At 56.0% G+C, this 18,678-nt stretch overlaps 3 protein-coding genes across 3 annotated transcripts; 1 reads left to right on the top strand and 2 right to left on the bottom strand.

Annotated features, from left to right (window-relative positions):
- Window positions 1–77: 77 nt before the first annotated feature.
- DCS_03103 (potassium ion channel Yvc1) lies at window positions 78–2,335 on the bottom strand (the record flags this gene model as incomplete). Its single annotated transcript, XM_040800427.1, has 5 exons — window positions 78–707; window positions 771–1,698; window positions 1,759–1,874; window positions 1,976–2,187; window positions 2,248–2,335. 5 exons carry the CDS (start codon window positions 2,333–2,335, stop codon window positions 78–80), a joined length of 1,974 nt encoding a protein of 657 aa, XP_040661310.1.
- Window positions 2,336–5,675: 3,340 nt separating this feature from the next.
- Window positions 5,676–9,212, top strand: DCS_03102 (elongation factor 3; the record flags this gene model as incomplete). The annotated part of the gene is made up of 3 exons (XM_040800426.1): window positions 5,676–5,827; window positions 6,137–9,093; window positions 9,157–9,212. 3 exons carry the CDS (start codon window positions 5,676–5,678, stop codon window positions 9,210–9,212), a joined length of 3,165 nt encoding a protein of 1,054 aa, XP_040661309.1.
- Window positions 9,213–10,256: 1,044 nt separating this feature from the next.
- On the bottom strand, window positions 10,257–12,088 carry DCS_03101 (Amino acid/polyamine transporter I; the record flags this gene model as incomplete). The annotated part of the gene is made up of 2 exons (XM_040800425.1): window positions 10,257–11,439; window positions 11,571–12,088. The coding sequence occupies 2 exons, from the start codon at window positions 12,086–12,088 to the stop codon at window positions 10,257–10,259; spliced, it is 1,701 nt and encodes a 566-aa protein (XP_040661308.1).
- Between the last annotated feature and the right edge of the window lie 6,590 nt (window positions 12,089–18,678).

The following is an 18,678-nucleotide window of genomic DNA, read 5'->3' as shown; positions in this document are numbered from 1 at the left end:
TCATCGCCAACGCCTCGAGTTCCATACCTTCATGGGTCGTTGCCACGCCGTCACCTCGACCGACCGTGGTGGCCTACTTATGTGCTTTCGCTTTGCGACGCTGAATGGCCGTCGTCATTCTGCGCTCCCGCGTCTCGGCTGGGTGTCGCGACGGCGACCTGGGATGCTGCCTTGGCTTGCTGGGCGGCGCCGACGGCGCGTCCAATCTCCGCCAGCATCGACTTGAGCTCTTGCACTTCCACCCGCAGCTTCTTGACCTCGAGCACGTCCGGGTCTTCCTCCAGGTTGGGCTTGACGGCGTCGCACGTCTTCGACCAGCCGTCGGCCTCGAAGTCGACCGTGTGCTCCAGCTGCTCCCACTCCTCGACCACATCGTCATCTTCCTCGCCCCTTGCGCGGTTGTGTTGGATCCGGTGCGCCGCCCGCTGCTCGAAGAAGGCGGCGACAAAGAGCAGCGGCGAGTACAGGAAGCCCATGACGTAATCGTTGATGGCCTCGTACGTCTCCTTCTTCATCCACCACTCGAACAGGGCGCAGATGATGATCTCGATGAGGTTGAGAGGCGCAATGTACACGTTCTCGTCGGGAGCTCGCACGAACTGCATCGTCTTCTGCGAGAACAGGGCGAGGTATTCGTCGTCGGCGTTTTCGTAAATATCCTCGTACGCCGAGTTGTAGAGGGCGATGAGGATGTTGAGGAGGACAATCTAGCAAACGGCTCCGGTTAGCGGCGCCATGGCATCGGCTTGGACGTCGCACGGGCGGCGCACCATGATGACAAAGGTGAAGCAGTAGTAGAGGATGATGCCCCACGGCGGCCCGAAGCCCTCGAAGCCGTCGAACTCGGGGCTCCCGAGCATCGCCTTGAGCATGGATTCGACGATGAACAAGGCGTCGCCGGGGACGTTGTCGTCCGTCAGGTCGAGGCCGATGAAGGCCTGAAGGAAGCCGATGATGATGATGACGAGGAGGGCGAAGAAGATGACCGACTCCTTCATCATGACCTTGAGCACCACGAGCATGGCGCCGAAGAACTTGAAGCTGTCGAGGTAGAGCAGCAGCCGCGACCAGAACATGGGCGCCACGAAGGAGAGCATGTTGTAGCTGAGCGCGCTGTACTCCTTGCGCCTGTCGGACTCGAACGGGGCCGTCAGGCCGATGATGCGCAGGATGAGCGAGGCCGTCAGGAACGAGTAGAGGAGGCCGTTGAAGGCGTTCCAGAAGCCCAAGATGTGATAGCCGGCCTTGTAAAACTTTATGACCTCGTCGCAGACGAAGCCGAGGGTGAAGATGTACATGAGGACTTCGGCCCCGTCGAGCACGCCGCTCGAGTTGACTGAGTTGATGGCCGTCGTGTAGAGACCCAAGTAGACGATGGAGAAGAGCATCTGGGCCGCGTTTTGATACTTGGGTGCCCTCATTCGGTCCGGGTCCATGTGGACGAGAAAGCTCGTGTTGTCTTTGTCGTGGTAGTCGACAAACACCGACGGGTCGTTCTCGTCCTGCACGAGCCAGCCACGCCAGAGGTAGGCGATGCATTTCTGATAGCCCGAGGAGCCGATGACTCGGACGGCGTGCAAGTCGACCGCCTTTTCGATGACGTTGACGGGCGGTGTCGGCGATCCGTTGGAGAGGAAGGAATATCGACGGAGGAGCACGGCGTGGAGCAGATAGGGCATGTCTTCCTCCGTCTCGATGCTGTCGGTGCAGAGTCAGCGAGTCTCGCGTTGCCGAACCACGCTCGGCTGGCCGACTTACATGGCCTTGGCAATGACACCGCACGCCTGGGCCCGCAGCTTATGAAGATCGGCATCCCAGAGCTCGACGAGGGCCTCGAGGCGGAACCAGCGCTGGTTGACGAGCAGGCAGTAGACCTGCATGCAGGAAGGCAAATCGTAGCCGTCAGTTGCGAGGACCAACGAGAGAAGGAAAGTGGGTGGAGGAGGGAGGGAGGGGGAAGGGGGCTTGAACGTACGACGCAGCCACGATATTCCGCCACGGCGGCCTCCTTGGCCGCCTGGATGACCTTTGTCGTGATGATTCTACTGTGCGGAGTCGTGATACGGCTTTCCTCCATCTCGCACGGCACGCATTCACGGATTAGATGGCGCAGCCGGAGGCATACCTTGGTGACCTCGGCCGGCGGCACAGCGGTGTAGACATGATGACGACGACTCTGCGGGAGCACTGAAAAGAATCAATGAGCGAGGGGGGGCCGAGGAGACTGCTTGGGAAGGGTACACTGACGTGCTCGCTCCTCCTCGTGAAGCCAGTTGCGGCCTGCACCGGAGCCGGGAACGTGGTCCACGGCCGTCCAACGGGAACGGTGAGGCATGGTGATGGGCTGAGGCTGAGTCTTGCGTTTGGCGATGTGTAAACGGCTTGCGATGACGACGAGGGTGTCACCAGCACAATGTCGATCGACGTTTGGGTCAACTGCAAAACCCACACATGGGATGCAACGTGCGAAGCAGACTCGCGGCAAAGGCAGGCCAGAATGCGTAACAATTCGGAGGAAGCTGGGATGAAGCTGGGATGAAGCTACGAGGATACCTTGCTAGCACCGAATGATGACGTTGCGCTGGTGTCATTGGACCAGAGGGACCATAAGGAGTACTAGAGGTATCAGTATGTGGCAGAAAGTATTTGGCTACCTTTAGGTACCACGTTCCTAGTCCAATCTAATGCAATAGAAAATGGTACATGAAAGTAGGCAAATACTTTTTGCCCCCCACTGTAGGAGTGAGTACCAGAGGTAGGAGTGTGTACCAGAGGTAGGGAGTACGGGAAGAGAGCAAGTACATGTACAGTGTTAGAGAGTCAGGGGCCACACATGTATTTGGTACCGGATACAAGTCCGGTAGCCTGCGCAGACAACTACTAGTACCTAGTACTAAGGTATTATCACGGAGTACTCCGTAATACTGCGGGGGAATGCGTGCTCCCATGTGCATTCAAGCAATATTACTTGTACTGTACTTACAGAGAGTACTGTACTGTAAGTACTCCGAAGGTGTAGAGGTATAAAGTACTAGGTACTTGCTTGTACAGTGCTCCGTACAATACACCTACTGTACTGTAAGTACTGTACAGTACTGTACACACCTCGGTATGTGCACATACTGTAGGTCCTTACTTTTGACTCGTACGAGATTCCATGGTAGAACTTGAATGGATGGAAGGGTACTTGCCTCTCACGGAGTCCTCCGTGAACAGCACGGAGTAGTACGTACCAAAGAGTCGGAGTCAGGAGCAGACCAGCAATAGCTCGGCGCACCCTCTGCATAATGCACTTTGTCGATCGAACCCGCTTAGGTGCTGGATGAGTGCTGAAGTCCGCTGTGGCCGTGGACGACAAAAACGGCCTGCTTGGCACAGTACTACCCAGCAATACATGGTGTAAGTACTACTGTGCTCTTTTCGGAGTAGATGTACGGATGCTGGCGTACTCCATTGGCACCTAAAACGGAGTATACAGTACCTACTAAGCACGGAGTACAGTACTTGTAATTAGGTACATTCGGTACAACTGTCCGGAGCACAGGCACGCCGTGCAGGCAAACCTATCATCGCATCCCACCCATTTGCAGAATGACATTCACTTCAGTGCTGGTTCGTAGAGCAGTGCTTTGATAGTGCTGCAGGTGTTTTCCAAAATACTCCCAAAGCGGTGCAAGGCAAAGTTGACTGCTTGGATGCTGGAAAGGTGTCCGCGTGGTCTGATGCTCACGACCAGCCTACCACCAATCCATCGATGAACTCGGATCAGCAGGCAACGGGGATTTGGGCGAGGCCAGCAATCCCAGGTCCCAGGTAGGAAGAATGGAAGGCCTAGGCAAGACTCCGGATTCGTCCTTGAGGAGGACAAATACAGTTGTGGCTGATGGTCAATTGAGCTGCGTGGCACTGGGAAGGTTGCGGTAGGACCAACGGTGCTCCTGCTCCGGCAGACAGGGTGTTTGAAAGGGACAGTTGGCTTTCTGCAGCCAATTCTTCGTACTTGATAGCTCGTTACAGGCGTGTTTAGAGTATAGTGTACGGAGTAATGCAACCCGACTCAGCATCGAGTTTAAAACAGTGCAGTTAGTTGCACAGAGTAAGTACGTACCTCTGGGTTAATAGTGCCCAATGCCACGGCAAAGAAACCGCAATCGAGCCGTCCACCCACTCATACTACGCACTGTGCTCCGACACTGTGACGCGTTGGCAATAACCGCACCAGTCCAGCCATACAGGCACCTGCTACAGCATTTACTACTCTGTAGAACGAACCTACTCCGCACTGCTGTCATGGCAGGCGTTCACAGTGTCAGTTTGCATTAAAGTACGGTACACGTTTAAGCATGAGTACCAGTACATGTTGCTGCAAGGAGGCAAACTCATCCCACTCTTTGTACTTGTATGTACGGAGTACCTACCTAGTACTTACCTCTGTACATGTAGGTATTCCGTACTGCGGTGCGTACAATAAGTACTCCGTAAGTACTCCGTACATGCACAGATAATACTTGTACTTAATTACTCGTTCGTCCTTTTCCCCCGAGGACTTACCCCCTGTCCTGTGAATCAATGCGTGCAAAACATGGCTCATCTGCCTCGCCATGATTCTCCCTGTGCAAGTTGGCTGGCGTCGAAAAAGACCGGCGAGCTCCATCGTCGTGCGCTGTCACCCGGGCTCATTCAACCGAGGTGATGAATTGATCGGCATGCTCCAGTGTAGTTCAGAGGACTTGGTACGAGGACTCCGTACCAGTACAGTACACATACAAGTAAAAGTAAGTACTTATCTGTACTGTACAACTACTAACCTAGTACTTACTTAAGTACTTACTTAAGTACTGTACAGCAAGTACTGTACATGTGCTTTCGGACGAGGTAGGATTCATGTGGCATCTCTTGAAACCCTCTACGGGCCCGTATCTGGCGGGTCGGCGGCTGGCGGGTCGTCCGCCACAAGTCGACTTCTCACTGCTCTCAGCTCAGCTCACCGCCTTGGCCTTCCAACCCTTTTAGGCTTGACGCCACTCGATAAGCCCCGATAAGCCTCCATTGGAGGGGTAACCGTAACCATGCGAATTTTTTTTTCACTTTGCCTGCCTCAACTAGCGCCCCCGAAAAAAAAAAAATAGCTGCTGCTTGTACGGAGTACGTACTCATAGGCTGGCCAGTGGGCTAGGCGAACAGGGAATAGTAGGGGCAGCTCGAGCAGACGAGCAAACCTTGTGGCTCCCAGCTCCTTCACGAATAAGAGCCAACGGATATAAAACTTGTCGGCCCCAGAATTTTTCCCACCCACCCTCGCTCGCTCGCTCTCCCCTATCCTCCCCCCTCCCAATCATCCCGTCTCAAGTCGTAACCTTTTGGTCGTCATCCTCCAGGACGAACCGTGGACTTGCTCTCCTACTCGATTCCATTCTTCGACGTCGAGTTGTTCCTCGGAGCCGCCGATCGAACAACCCGTGCGCATCTCGATTTATACCACACGCAAAAGCCACTATAGAGCAGAGACCCGACCGTTTGATCGGATCGTCGCTGTGGGCTTCTGTCACGATAGACTAGACGCTTCAGTCTCCGAATAGATCTCATAGACGTTGAATCGTTTATAGAGCTCTTGTACTTCCCTCTTGTCGACCATCAGTCCTCAACTAATACCCCCAACCCTACCCATCCACATCATGCCTTCCGAGAACGCACAGTCGGTCAAGGTCCTTGACGAGCTCTTCCAGAAGCTCACCGTTTCCAAGGAGGCGGCCGAGATCAGGGAGTCCTCCGATGCCCTCGCCAGCTTCATCAACGGTCGCATCGAGGACCAAGATGTTCCCACCAAGTGAGTCTTGCTTGCGTCTTGTGGCCCCCCCCCCCTACATTTCCTTTTTTGCTCGCCGCACACAGACAAGGTCGGTGTGGCAAAAACTTTTTTTCCCTCCGAGCCAGTTGCGCACAGCACACCCCCCGCCTTCCCAACGCGGGCACAGGCACCGCTACCACCGCTGCACAAGCACTGCTGCTGCAATGAATCGTCCTGCCAAGGTGCACAGGCAGACATGATCATCAATTGTTCCCCGACGGCGGCCGCATCCAATCCAAATGGCCCCTCTTCGTGTCGGGCAAGTTGCTAATGCGATTCTCCCATCAGGACCATTGACGGGCTGCAGAAGCACCTCGCCAACAAGAAGGATGCCCTCGCACGTGAAAAGGCCTGCGTGGCCGTTTCCGCCATCGCCTCCCATGCCGAGGTCTCTGCCTCCGTCGAGCCCTACCTCGTCGTCCTCCTGCCCGGCATCCTCGCCGCCGTTGGCGACAAGATTCCTGCCGTGAAGACGGCCGCCAACGCCGCCGTGCTGGCCATCGCCGGCGCCATCAACGGTAATGCCGTCAAGGCCGCCCTCCCGGCCATCATGGACTCCATCCGCAATGCCCAGAAGTGGCCCGAGAAGATGGCCGGTCTCGACTTCATCGAGGCCCTCATCAAGTCTGCCCCCACCCAGCTCGCCTACCGCGTCGCCGGCTTGATTCCCGTCATCTCCGAGGCCATGTGGGATACCAAGAAGGAGGTCAAGGAGCGAGCCTACAAGACCATGGAGCAGCTCTGCCAGCTCATCGTCAACAAGGATATCGAGCGCTTCATTCCCGAGCTCATCAAGTGCATCTCCAAGCCCGAGAACGTGCCCGAGACGGTTCACTTGCTCGGCGCCACCACCTTCGTCACCGAGGTCCAGGAGCCCACCCTGGCCCTCATGGTCCCCCTTCTGGATCGTGGTCTTGCCGAGCGCGAGACGGCCATCAAGCGAAAGGCCGCCGTCATCGTCGACAACATGTGCAAGCTCGTCGACGACCCCAACATTGTCGCTCCTTTCTTGCCCAAGATGATGCCCGGTCTTCAGAAGAACTACGACAACCTCGCCGACCCCGAGGCTCGTGAGAAGACCAAGCAGGCTCTCGACACCCTTACCCGCGTCGGCCACGTCGTCGACGGCAAGATCCCCGAGGCTCGCAACGATGGCGACCTCAACATCGTCCTCGGCAAGCTCAAGGAGGTCATGTCCGCCAAGTACGCCAACTACCTCGAGAAGATGGGCCCCGTGGCCGAGTACATCGCCGCCATTGCCGGCCACCTCATCGACGAGAAGGAGTCCGAGTCCATGATCTGGGCCGAGAGCCTCAAGCCTTACGTCGCCGTCATCACCGGCATCGATAACGCCGAAGCCGTCATCGACACCCTCCGCAGGCGCGCTTCCCCCGGTGCCGCCGAGGAGGCCGAGGCCGAGGCTGACGAGGAGGAGGGCGAGGATCTCTGCAACTGCACCTTCTCCCTCGCCTACGGTGCCAAGATTCTGCTCAACCAGACTCACCTGCGTCTGAAGCGTGGCCAGCGCTACGGTCTCTGCGGCCCCAACGGTTCCGGCAAGTCCACCCTCATGCGTGCCATCAACAACGAGCAGGTCGAGGGTTTCCCCAAGCAGAGCGAGGTCAAGACCGTCTTCGTCGAGCACGACCTCGACTCGGCCGACACGGAGATGACGACCATCGAGTGGACCATGAAGAAGCTGGCCGAGGCCAAGGTCACCACCACCCAGGCCGACGTCGAGAAGCAGCTGCATGACTTCGGCTTCACCGAGGGCATGACGAGCGGCGAGATCAGCGCCCTCTCTGGTGGTTGGAAGATGAAGCTGGCCCTGTGCCGTGCCGTCTTCGAGGCCCCCGACATTCTGCTGCTCGACGAGCCGACCAACCATTTGGACGTGAAGAACGTCAAGTGGCTCGAGGACTATCTCATCAACTCGCCCTGCACGTCCATCATCGTCTCCCACGACTCCGGCTTCCTCGACAACGTCTGCCAGCACATCGTCCACTACGAGCGCTTCAAGCTCAAGCGTTACCGTGGTAACCTCGCCGAGTTCGTCAAGCGGGTTCCCTCGGCCAAGTCGTACTACGAGCTCGGTGCCTCCGAGATCGAGTTCTCCTTCCCCGAGCCCGGTTTCCTCGAGGGTGTCAAGACCAAGGCCAAGGCCATTCTCCGTGCCACCAAGATGTCCTTCCAGTATGCCGGCACTTCGAAGCCCCAGATCACCGACATCTCCTTCCAGTGCTCTCTCGGCTCTCGTATTGCCGTCATCGGCCCCAACGGTGCCGGCAAGTCGACGCTGATCAACGTCCTGACGGGTGAGCTCATCCCTACCGAGGGTGAGATCTACCAGCACGAGAACATCCGTATCGCCTACATCAAGCAGCACGCCTTCGCCCACATCGATGACCACCTCGACAAGACGCCTTCCGAGTACATCCAGTGGCGATTCCAGACCGGCGAGGATCGCGAGACCATGGACCGCGCCAACAAGATCATCACCGAGGCCGACGAGAAGGCCATGGACAAGATCTTCAAGATCGAGGGCACTCAGCGCCGCGTCATCGGCATCAACGGCCGCAGAAAGTTCAAGAACAGCTACGAGTACGAGTGCTCCTTCGCCCTCGGCGAGAACGTCGGCATGAAGGGCGAGCGCTGGGTCCCCATGATGACCGCCGACAACGTCTGGCTGCCCCGAAACGAGCTTCTGGCCTCTCACCAGAAGATGGTTGCCGACGTCGACATGAAGGAGGCCCTGGCCTCGGGTCAGTTCCGCCCTCTGGTCCGAAAGGAGATCGAGGCCCACTGCGCCAACTTCGGCCTCGATGCCGAGTTGGTCTCCCACTCCCGCATGCGTGGTCTGTCTGGTGGCCAGCGTGTCAAGACCGTCCTCGCTGCCTGCTCGTGGCAGCGCCCGCATCTTATCGTCCTTGACGAGCCGACCAACTACCTGGACCGCGACTCCCTCGGTGCCCTGTCCAAGGCCTTGAAGAAGTTCGAGGGTGGTGTCATCATCATCACCCACTCTGCCGAGTTCACCAAGGATCTCACCGAGGAGGTCTGGGCCGTCATGGACGGCAAGATGACTCCCTCGGGTCACAACTGGGTTAGCGGCCAGGGCTCTGGTCCCCGCCTCAAGCAGGGCGACGACGACGAGGAGGAGAAGTTTGATGCCATGGGCAACAAGATTGTCACCACCAAGAAGAAGGCCAAGCTGACCTCTTCCGAGGCCCGCAAGAAGAAGAAGGGTAAGCCCCCACCCGCCTGACCCGACACGTGCGTCAGAGACGATGCTGACCATGGATTCACAGACCGTATGGCTCGCCGCAAGCGTGGTGAGGAAGTCTTCAGCGACGAGGACGAATAAGTGGCCATGCCACGGCGCTGCATTACGACGAGCGTTCTTCTTTCTTTCTTACGACAATACCAGGTACCTTGATTTCCTTTTGTTCAGTCATGCGCGGGTCGGTAGAGAATAAAAGTGGTGATGCATTTTGGGAATCCTTCATGACCGGGCTGCGGATAGAGATGGCCTTCTATTAGACGTTGTATGCCTTTGGCACCCGGTGGCAAGGCACGATCGGGATTGGAGGACCCTGATTATGCCGGAGTCCCGGACGCCTGGGCCAGAGGATGCCGATGGACTGTGATGAGGCCGGAATAAGAGATACAGCTGTACCTTGCAGTTCGGTTCAATTTTTACTGTGTTGAGCCCAAGTCGGAGTTATTCTCCCAGACCAGACCATGCCGTATTGTGCCAAATTTTGAACGCACCAGATGGGCAGGTGACGTCGTTGCGACGAGGTCCTTGCTACACTTTTTCGGCAGATATATATTATTCTCATCCTTTCATACGTATCATGACTGGCACGAGTCTGTGAGCGCAAGACATCTCGCGTCGATGGAGCGAGTCTCCCAAGTAATGCAACAAACATACAACTCTCATCCCGTACACCAAAAATCCATCATACTTGACGAGTTTTCACGATCCATCTATCCAGATTATAGTTCCATCGAACCCTTGCCGGCATAGAGGTACAGTGAAATAAACACTAAAAACACTATCGTTCAATTCAATTCGTACGTAAATCGTGGCGGGTATATGTAATCTACTTCCCGAGAAATCAATGCTCGGCCGGCACCAAGGCTCCGGAATATGTTTCGCCAACTCGAAAGATTAGAACATGACCGGACCCTTAGGTATCAGGCCGCCCCCCCACCTATACTGTTGCAAGCCGTGACGACTTGGCTCGCATCAAACCGATGCGCATAGGGTGCGTTGTCTCTCGTTCTGAAGGGATTTTGAAGAATGGAACTAGCGGCCAACGGGGATAGGATAAGGTTCTCGTGCCGTTCCCTGGGACGCTCAGCGTCAACTTGCCAATTGGCAAGCTGCTGCCAGCAGGCTTATTCAAGCACTACCCTCGGACTGCTTCTTCTCGTGCCGGACGCCAACGAGGTGGCCCAGCTCCGTCCAGAAGCCAACAGGCTCGTCATGAAGCCCCGCCTCGTAACTGTCGATGATGGGCCGTTCCCAGACCAAGTCGGCTTCGTGGGGACGGACCATCTTGGTGCCCTTGAAGAACTTCCAGCCAAAGAACAAAACGGGAGCGACAAGCTGCATGGTGTAGTGGCGGAAGAAGCTGTCGACTTTCCAGGGCGTGAAGGATGCGTAGCCGTAGAAGATGACGACGAGAGTCTGGATGACGAGAGCAATGATGGCGCAGTACGGTTGGCCCCATCCATAGTATGGCAGTGATTTTCTGTCGACTCCCTGGGCTTGGCATGCGCGGTAGTAGAAGAGAAAGGTGATGGACATGACGAGATAGTCGATGATGCCGCCGGCGGTGATGAGGCTGATGAGCCAGTCGAGGACTTTGGCGGAGCCGTTGGCAACCTGCAGGAAGGACAGCAGGGGGAACAGCATGACGACGCAGAAGCAGTAGATGGGGATGCCATTGCTCCAGCATTTCCGCAGGGCACGAGGGGCTCTGCCTTCGAGGGCCAGGCCATAGAGCGAGCGGGTCGCGCAGTAGGTGTAGGTGTTGCCGGCGGAGAAGATGGAGGTGAACATGAGGGCGTTGACGATGTGCGGCAGGACGCTGATGCCCATGTTCTGCATGGCGATGACGTAGGGTGAGGCGGCGGCCGTGCCGGTTTCGGCCTCGCCTTTGACGACGGCCTGGAGCTTGGGGTCCATGTAGGAGACGAGGACGCCGACGGCGAGGGCGCTGCCGAAGAAGAAAATGCCGAACCGCCAGTATATGGTTTTGAAGGCCGTCTTGATGTACAGTCGCGGGCGCTGGGCCTCGGCAGCCACCATGGAGATGTACTCGGGGCCGACGACGGCAAAGGCGGCGTTCCAGAGGCTCGCGAGGAAACCCTCGAAGCGTCCGGACGAGCCCGTGGTGTGGTACTCGGCAAAGGCGCCGGGATTGGTCCAGTAACGGAAACCAAAGCTGTCGTGCTGGGGGTTGCCGCCGACCATGGTGACGAAGGTGAAGAAGAAGAGCATGAAGATGAGGACGACCTTTCCTCCCGAGAGCCAGAACTCGGCTTCACCATACGAACGCACGGCAAGGATGTTGAGAGCACTACAGCACAGGCGGACAACGTTTAGCGTACGATCTTGGCGTCGTCGGCGAAGGAGGAGAGGGGAGCGAGGGGTAGAACGGGCGGCGGTTCGACCGGACAAGCCGCCTCGGGTCGGGAGCACGAGTCTTACGCATAGCAGAGGATGACGGCAGCACAGACGCCGGCGGTTGGGCCGGGCTCCTTCATCCTGGGCTCCCAGAAGGAGAGGACCAAGTTGAGGGCGGTGATTTCGAAGGGAATCAACAGGGCCTCGTAGAGGAAAAAGTTCCAGCCGGCCATGAAGCCGAAGGCGTCGTCGACCCAGTGGCCGGCCAGGCGGATGAAGCCGCCCGAGACGGGCATGAGCACGGTCATCTCGGCGATGGAGTTGTTGACGCAGGCAAGGACCAAGGGATAGAGGGTATAGGCGAGGAGCAGGCTGCCGGGGCCACCGAGGGCGAGGCCATTGCCGATGCTCACGAACAAGGCGGTGCCGATGGAGCCGCCGATGGCGATGAGCTGGATCTGGCGGTTGTTGAGGCGGCGTTGCAAGCCGTCGAGGTTGCTCTCGCTCAGGTGACTGCTGCCGGAGTCGCCAAGCTCGGGGGCGTCGTGGATGGAGCCGGGGCTGGCTTTCGTGACCGGCTTCTCGCCGTATGACGTCTCCATGATGGGCGATGGGGACACGCGTCGACTGTTTCAGCACCGAATTCCGACAAGGCTTGGTGCAAGCCGGCTTGATCACTTGGCCAGTGTCGAGGAGAAGGGGCTCGCTCTGGGGACGCTGAGGAGCAAAGAAAAGAGAGAAGAAGAGGAAAGGACGGGTACGATAGGGAGGAGGATGAAGAGGAGGACGAGGAGGAGGACGAGGAGGAGGAGGCAAGCAGTCGGTCCGAAGGGCGCCGAGGGAGTGCAGAGATGGTGGAAAGCAAGCAACAAGTGTTGTCTTCGACTTGGATTCGATCCAGGACGGTGGGGAGAGGAGCGGGAAAGAGGGAAGAGGAAGGATTGGCTTGGACATGCATATTATACGGAGCACTCCAACGAGTGCCGGAGACGGGGGCCAAATCAGCGAGATTTCGGTGTCTTTGCACTCATCGTCACCAACAAGGCGCTCGCAGACGCCCAGCGCAGGCTGCGGGCATTCGGCTCGACAACGCACCAATGAAGGAGAAGGAAGGATAGAATACGACAGGGAATTTTATGCGATTGGCCTGCCCCATCGGTTGAAAAACATGGATGGACGAGGAGAGGAGTGCAAGGTGCTTGGCTGAAGCGGAGCGGGGAGGGAAGGGGGGGGGGGAGGGGGAGGGGTGGATTGACAATCCATCAGAGGTAACAACTTTAGAAGCAGGCGATGCTACTCGTACAAGTACAAAAGAACATGCATGTAATGTACAAGTACGGAGCATTCTGCGCTGGAATACGGAGTAAGTACTTACAGGTGCGTGTACCACTGCATGCATGCTGTGTGTGCACTGTCCTACACTGTAAGCGTACATGAGGCAAGCACAGCACCGGCACGCAGGTGTATTGCAAGTACAAGTACGAGTCCGACGGACAATGGTGGTCAGGTAATAATCTCTTGGGGTGACTTTGGGAAGCGGCGGTCGACGGCGCCCAAGCCAGGTACAAGCAGGTACGAAACGCCATCAGCCCATGAGATGACGGCCCCTGCACGAAGGCGACGAACTGGAGGCATCTTTCCGAAGCTCTGTATACACTTGTACATGTACTCGCGCCAAAGGACACTCGGACGCTTATGCTGCGCTCCACGCACAATGGAAAGCGGGACGAGGACCCAAGCAAGTACAGATACGCGCGACTACAGTACGAGCGTCATTCACGATGCCGTCTAGCGTCCAGGCATGACGTCGCCGGACCTGACTTGCTCGCTAGCGGCTTCCCTGTCGTAGGGCGCATCGGCTATTCTCGCACCCTCTCCCTCCTGCCGCGCCATCAGCCAGGGCCACTCCCTGGTATTGCGAGCTTGATTCGAGACGGCCGTCCTGAAAGTACTCGGTCCTGCCCTGCGTCTAGTACCTAGTATGCCGTCTCGCCGGAGCCAGCACCGTACCACACGAGAACTCGGGCCAGGCACAGGGACACCTTTGGCGGTCGACGGCCCAGGAACGGCCACTTGGTTGAGCAGGCACCACGACGACTTTCCAAGCAAATAACCCTAGATGCACACGGCACAAGTCGATGCTGCGTACCGGTGCACATGTTCACTTTTGTGTGCAGAGACTTTTGAGTACTACCTAGGCAAGAGTAGGCAGGTGGCCACAACCAACGCATGGCCGCGGCCTGGCTGTCCATGTACTGTAACGCTACTACAGTACTGTTCTCCGTACATGTACTTTTACTCGGTACCTAGGTGCAAGTACTCACTGGTACTGTAGGCGGACGAGTACAGCACAGTGGAGGCGCACCGCACGCTTGGTTGTCACCACGACGTTGGTAATGCCGACCAGCTGAGCCCCCGGGTCACTGCAGTACCTAGTACTTAGTACTTAGGTATGTGCTACACCTACATGTAAGTACAGTACCTAGTAGCCAAGGCACTTCGTCTGTGTACTGTACATCAGGACTCGCATCGAGTCTTGTGCTTGCACAGCCGGGTCCGTCATGTGCTCGCCCTTGGGTTGACAACACGGGCACTGGTAGGCCTTTCGTACGAGCAGGTGCCTTGCAGGTACTTGTGCACCCGTGGCGTGCCACATCGTGCCTTGCATGTAGCGCCGCCGGCTGAAGATGCTTGTTTCGTCGCTCGAGGTCCAGGCACGGCAATGAAAATAAAATTTGCCTGCGCGAGTAGGTGCCGTCATGTAGGGAGTACTTTGCTTTTACCTGCCTAGTGCGCGCTGGCTCGAGTCTGGCTGCATGGACCCAATTACTAGTGCAGCTAAGGATGACCAGGCGGCTGGGTGTCGGCCATTCGTTTTCCTCCATCATGTACTCCGTACAGTGATTACAGCATGATGCCTTGACATGAAAGGGTACAGGGCAATTGCATGATTTGCAGGTGCGAGCGTGTGCATTACCCACAATACGGTGCGGTGCGAGAGTGCTGTAGATACTGTCGGTATGTGTACTAATTATACGCATTCGTAGTAATAGCACAAATGTGAAATAATGATCAAGTCCGATCTACAAAGTACCCCAGAACAAGGTGGAAAGGCTTCACTCGATGGTAGAGGCTATTTTTGTGTGCCAGCACGGAGTTTTTACGTGCGTGTACTCCACTCCGTACGTAAGTAAGTACAAACACTACACCTCAGTAGTTGTATGTATAACTACTAGGTACCAACTACCAACTTATTTTTACACCTACTCCGTACGGAGTGCATGCACAAGGAATACAAGTATTAGTAGGCACGTACTTGTATGCACATCCAGTGCAGGATGGGTACGGAGTAGTTGTACACTTACATGTACTACATAGTACGGAATGCCGTTCGATACCTAGGGCATGGCGTGCTATAGGCACTAAAGTAAGCACAAGTACACGTGCAGGCACTTGCGAGCACATCTATGTTTGGTACGAGTTGTCATAGTATCACCCGCTTCAGCGTGCCTGAAACTAAATACGGTACACCTGTACGGAGTACGGAGTACTACTACTCACGTTGGTGCATTTCCTTGGACAGAGCCCGTTGTATCCACTTATATGCGCATGTTCATGTACGCCTACGCCGGCAAATGTACGTATATATACATTTGGCGCGCGAGAATCGGAGTGGGTAAAAGTGTACATGTACATGGCCCCGTGTACCTGCCGCGCATGGGAACGAGATGCCAAAAATCTCCTGGTCCCATCCCGGGAGGCGTCTGGTGGCGCAGCGGATCGCCATGTTCGCCCAACCGCCAGGGCACTGGCGCTGGGCATGCACTTGGCTGGAATCATCATGTGCCTGTGCAGTAAGAGGAGACAGGTGTCTCGTATTAATACATGTATGCTAGGTACCTAGTCGTATCTGCTGTACCTGATGGTTTCGTTACTATTTGCTGGCGTGGCACGGCGTACAACGCAAGTACAGCAAAGTACAAGTACGGTAGCTGTTTCTGCCGTCGCTTGAAGCCCTCGTTCAGCAGTACATGTAAGTACTAGGTAAATAGTCGTTGATCTGCACCAACGCATATACTGCAAGTACGGTAGGTGTACTTGCATGTACTTGCACGCTCAAGTACAGTACTATGACTACAACTACAGTACTCCGTGGATCGTTCTCCTACGACGCAAGTGCAGCACCGCGTGCAAGCCTGCAATGAGACGGGAAATTTATTGATCAATGACGTCAGCCCATTGGCATACGAGCGACATGTACTCCGTGCAGGTACGTGTACATCATGACAGTACCTGCTCCGCTCATGCACTTGGATTACATGGGCCGGTATTGCTCTGTATGCTGTTGCAGCCTCGTTTGCTGCATGCAAGTACTTGCATGCACTTGCACTCGTACATGTGACGAGCACTGTAGCGGTAGGTACAAGTGTGTTTTATGTACTCGTATTCATGAGTCGTCGTATGGAGCACTTGGTACCTGTGCCACTACTGTGCATACATGTACGTGTATACTTATACTGGTACTCGTACGTAAATTGTGCACATACGTGCCAGTGTGCTTTACTCTGTCTGTTGGTACGTGTACGTTGTGGGTGGGAGCTGAATAAATCAGCTTCTATACAAGTGTGTCTCCGTACTGTACTTGCCGTGCACCACAGGACTGCGCATGCAAGCATAGTGCTTGCTGTACAAGTACTTACATGAGCTTGTCCGTAGCCAAGTAAAGTACGAGTGCAGTGCATGGGTCCGGCACTGTTTTCTAGTACTAACCTAGGTACCTAGTACTAGTAGTAGGTACCTAGTACCTAGCCAACACGGAGCATGGTACGTACAAGTAGGTGCTAGGTACAGTAATTACTTGATTGTCCCTGATCGCGAAGCACAGTATTAGTTGTACTCTGTACTTGTACGATCCTTTTCCTTTTCCACCTGGATGGTTCACGGAGAGTCCACTCTCATCGGTTATTCGAAGCACGAATAGGTACCTACTTAGTACCAAGTGCCACTTGTACATGTGCTGTACGCGAAAAGGCCATTGCCAGCACACACATGGTACTGCAGTATACACGTAGGTTTAGACGACGGGGGGCATATGTAAATAGAACAATATCCAGACAATAGGTCTGGGGTGCAGCACTCCGCCCCTAGTACGCAGAGACACATTTACGTGTAGAGCAGATAGGTGTACAAATGGTGGGCGTAGCGGAGTGTGCATGTACACATGACAAGGGATTTGGGTGGTTTGCTACGGCGCTTGTATTACAGCACCCGCGCCCGCTGCAGATAGGGGGTACAGTACGTTGAATACAAGTACGGCGTATTCGAAATCATGCCGACGGGGCGGGCACGTATAAGTACCTAGTAGGTACGGCTACGCCCACACTTGCATGTGTGCCTGTACTGTACTCTGTCGCATTCGTTTTACAAGTGCACCGTATGCGCACGCACTCGTACACGGAAAAGGGTCTTCCCTCGGCCATCTCCTTGCGGGCCGTGATGTGCTCCTGAGACGTAGCATGGACGTACGGTGCAGGCACCAGCAAACGCCTCGCCTGCCTCCAATCCGCGAGCAGATGGCCGAGAACCCGCACCGTCCCCTGGTCCGTGTCCTCCTCCTACGAGCCAAGTACCGGGCGGTTTGGCCATGCAGCGAGCAGTGTGTCCGTAAGTACTCGGTACTAATAGGTAGTGAGTGTATTGAAATGTGGCCAGGTGGATATGTGTCGTACAAGTACAGTGGGTGCATGTGCCGTACGTGGGAAGTACGGATGTGTCAGTGCCTCAGATCCATGCATGTTCATTGCAGCACGTCGACGGGTACGCATGCAGGTGCAGTACTTGCAACGTAGTATGCTGCTCAGCCCAAGTACAGTGGTGCCAAAATGTGTGTGCTGCCTGCACTGGCTGGTACTGTGGTGCGAGTAGAATAATGGGCCCATGCGCTTGTCAGTGGACTCGGTGCTGAAGCGGGTGCCTTGCCGCGAAGCTCGCCGGGGGTGCGGATGGACCCAGGCACGCGCAAACGCCATTCATCATCGGGTGAGGCAAAAAAGGAAGAGGCGCGGCATTCTGGACAGGCGTACTTTGCCATCGTCCATGAATACTGAGTGAGTACTTGGTACTTTCTTACTTGCTTGGATGTCGGTGGAAGAGTATGGAACAATGGCAAGCATTGTGCTTGCACGGGGTAATTCCATCAATATCCGTACTGTAGGGGTACGTACCGTACATGTTGTGCACGCACCCTACTCCGTACATGTAGCTGCCGTGAGCTCCATCGGCAATCGGCGCATCCTTGCCACCTTGTCGGCAAGTGCCAACCGCTCAAGCGGCAGCCACTCCGAGAAAATGGCGGCGGCCACTCGGCAGTGGCATGAACCTCACCGCCGTTTGTACTGCGGCATCGCTGCACCGTACCTGTACTGTGCTTGCCCAGAGTGCGTGCAAGCAAGTTGGTCAAGGTACGCTTGCCACACCACGGCGGTGTCGTCATCCACAGTCGCCGTGGGCGGTGGACCTGGTGGGGAAATGAACTGCTAGGTGCAGAGTAAGTACGATGCGTGCAATACGTGAGAACGGCAGTATTGGTACCGCCCATAAATTATAGCAGTACGAAGCCAACAATTGCTCCGTCTTGTCCGGGTATGTGCGCGTCAAGCAAGCAAGTGCATGCGCATGGCAGGCAGGCCATGAGATGGCTGGCACGGCACTATATGCCTCAAAACGGACTGGTAGTCCCTCAGTCCACCGAAATAATTGGCAGCCCTTGCGGAGTACAGCATTGTGCCATTGCTTGCACACACACCTAGGTACCTACGTATGTATGCTCACGTATGCCTCCAGGTGCCCGTGAGTACATGCGTATGCGTGTGTACGCGCACGTCATCGCGCCCACCGATGGACACGCATGCGGCATTATGATACACAGATTCCATGTTGGTCTTCCTTCGCCATGATCCCCCACCAACGTCCATCCCCTCGGTGCGCTCGCCAAGGTGATACGCCGGCCAAGCTGCTGCACTTTTATCACGAAATCCTTCATGTGCAGTTCCGTCCACTGTACTGTTGCATTTGGCTCCATGTGCTCGCAGGCAGACGCAACGTCGGAATCGACCGTCATTCGAGCCGGTGGAGAAGGCCATGTGGAGGGGGCTGGCTGTCTGCCTGCCTGTCTGCCTTGCGAAGGATGCAG

This window comes from Drechmeria coniospora, chromosome 01 (assembly GCF_001625195.1).
Source record: "Drechmeria coniospora strain ARSEF 6962 chromosome 01, whole genome shotgun sequence".
NCBI classification, from domain to species: domain Eukaryota; kingdom Fungi; phylum Ascomycota; class Sordariomycetes; order Hypocreales; family Ophiocordycipitaceae; genus Drechmeria; species Drechmeria coniospora.
This window is presented reverse-complemented; position numbering and strand designations above follow the sequence as displayed.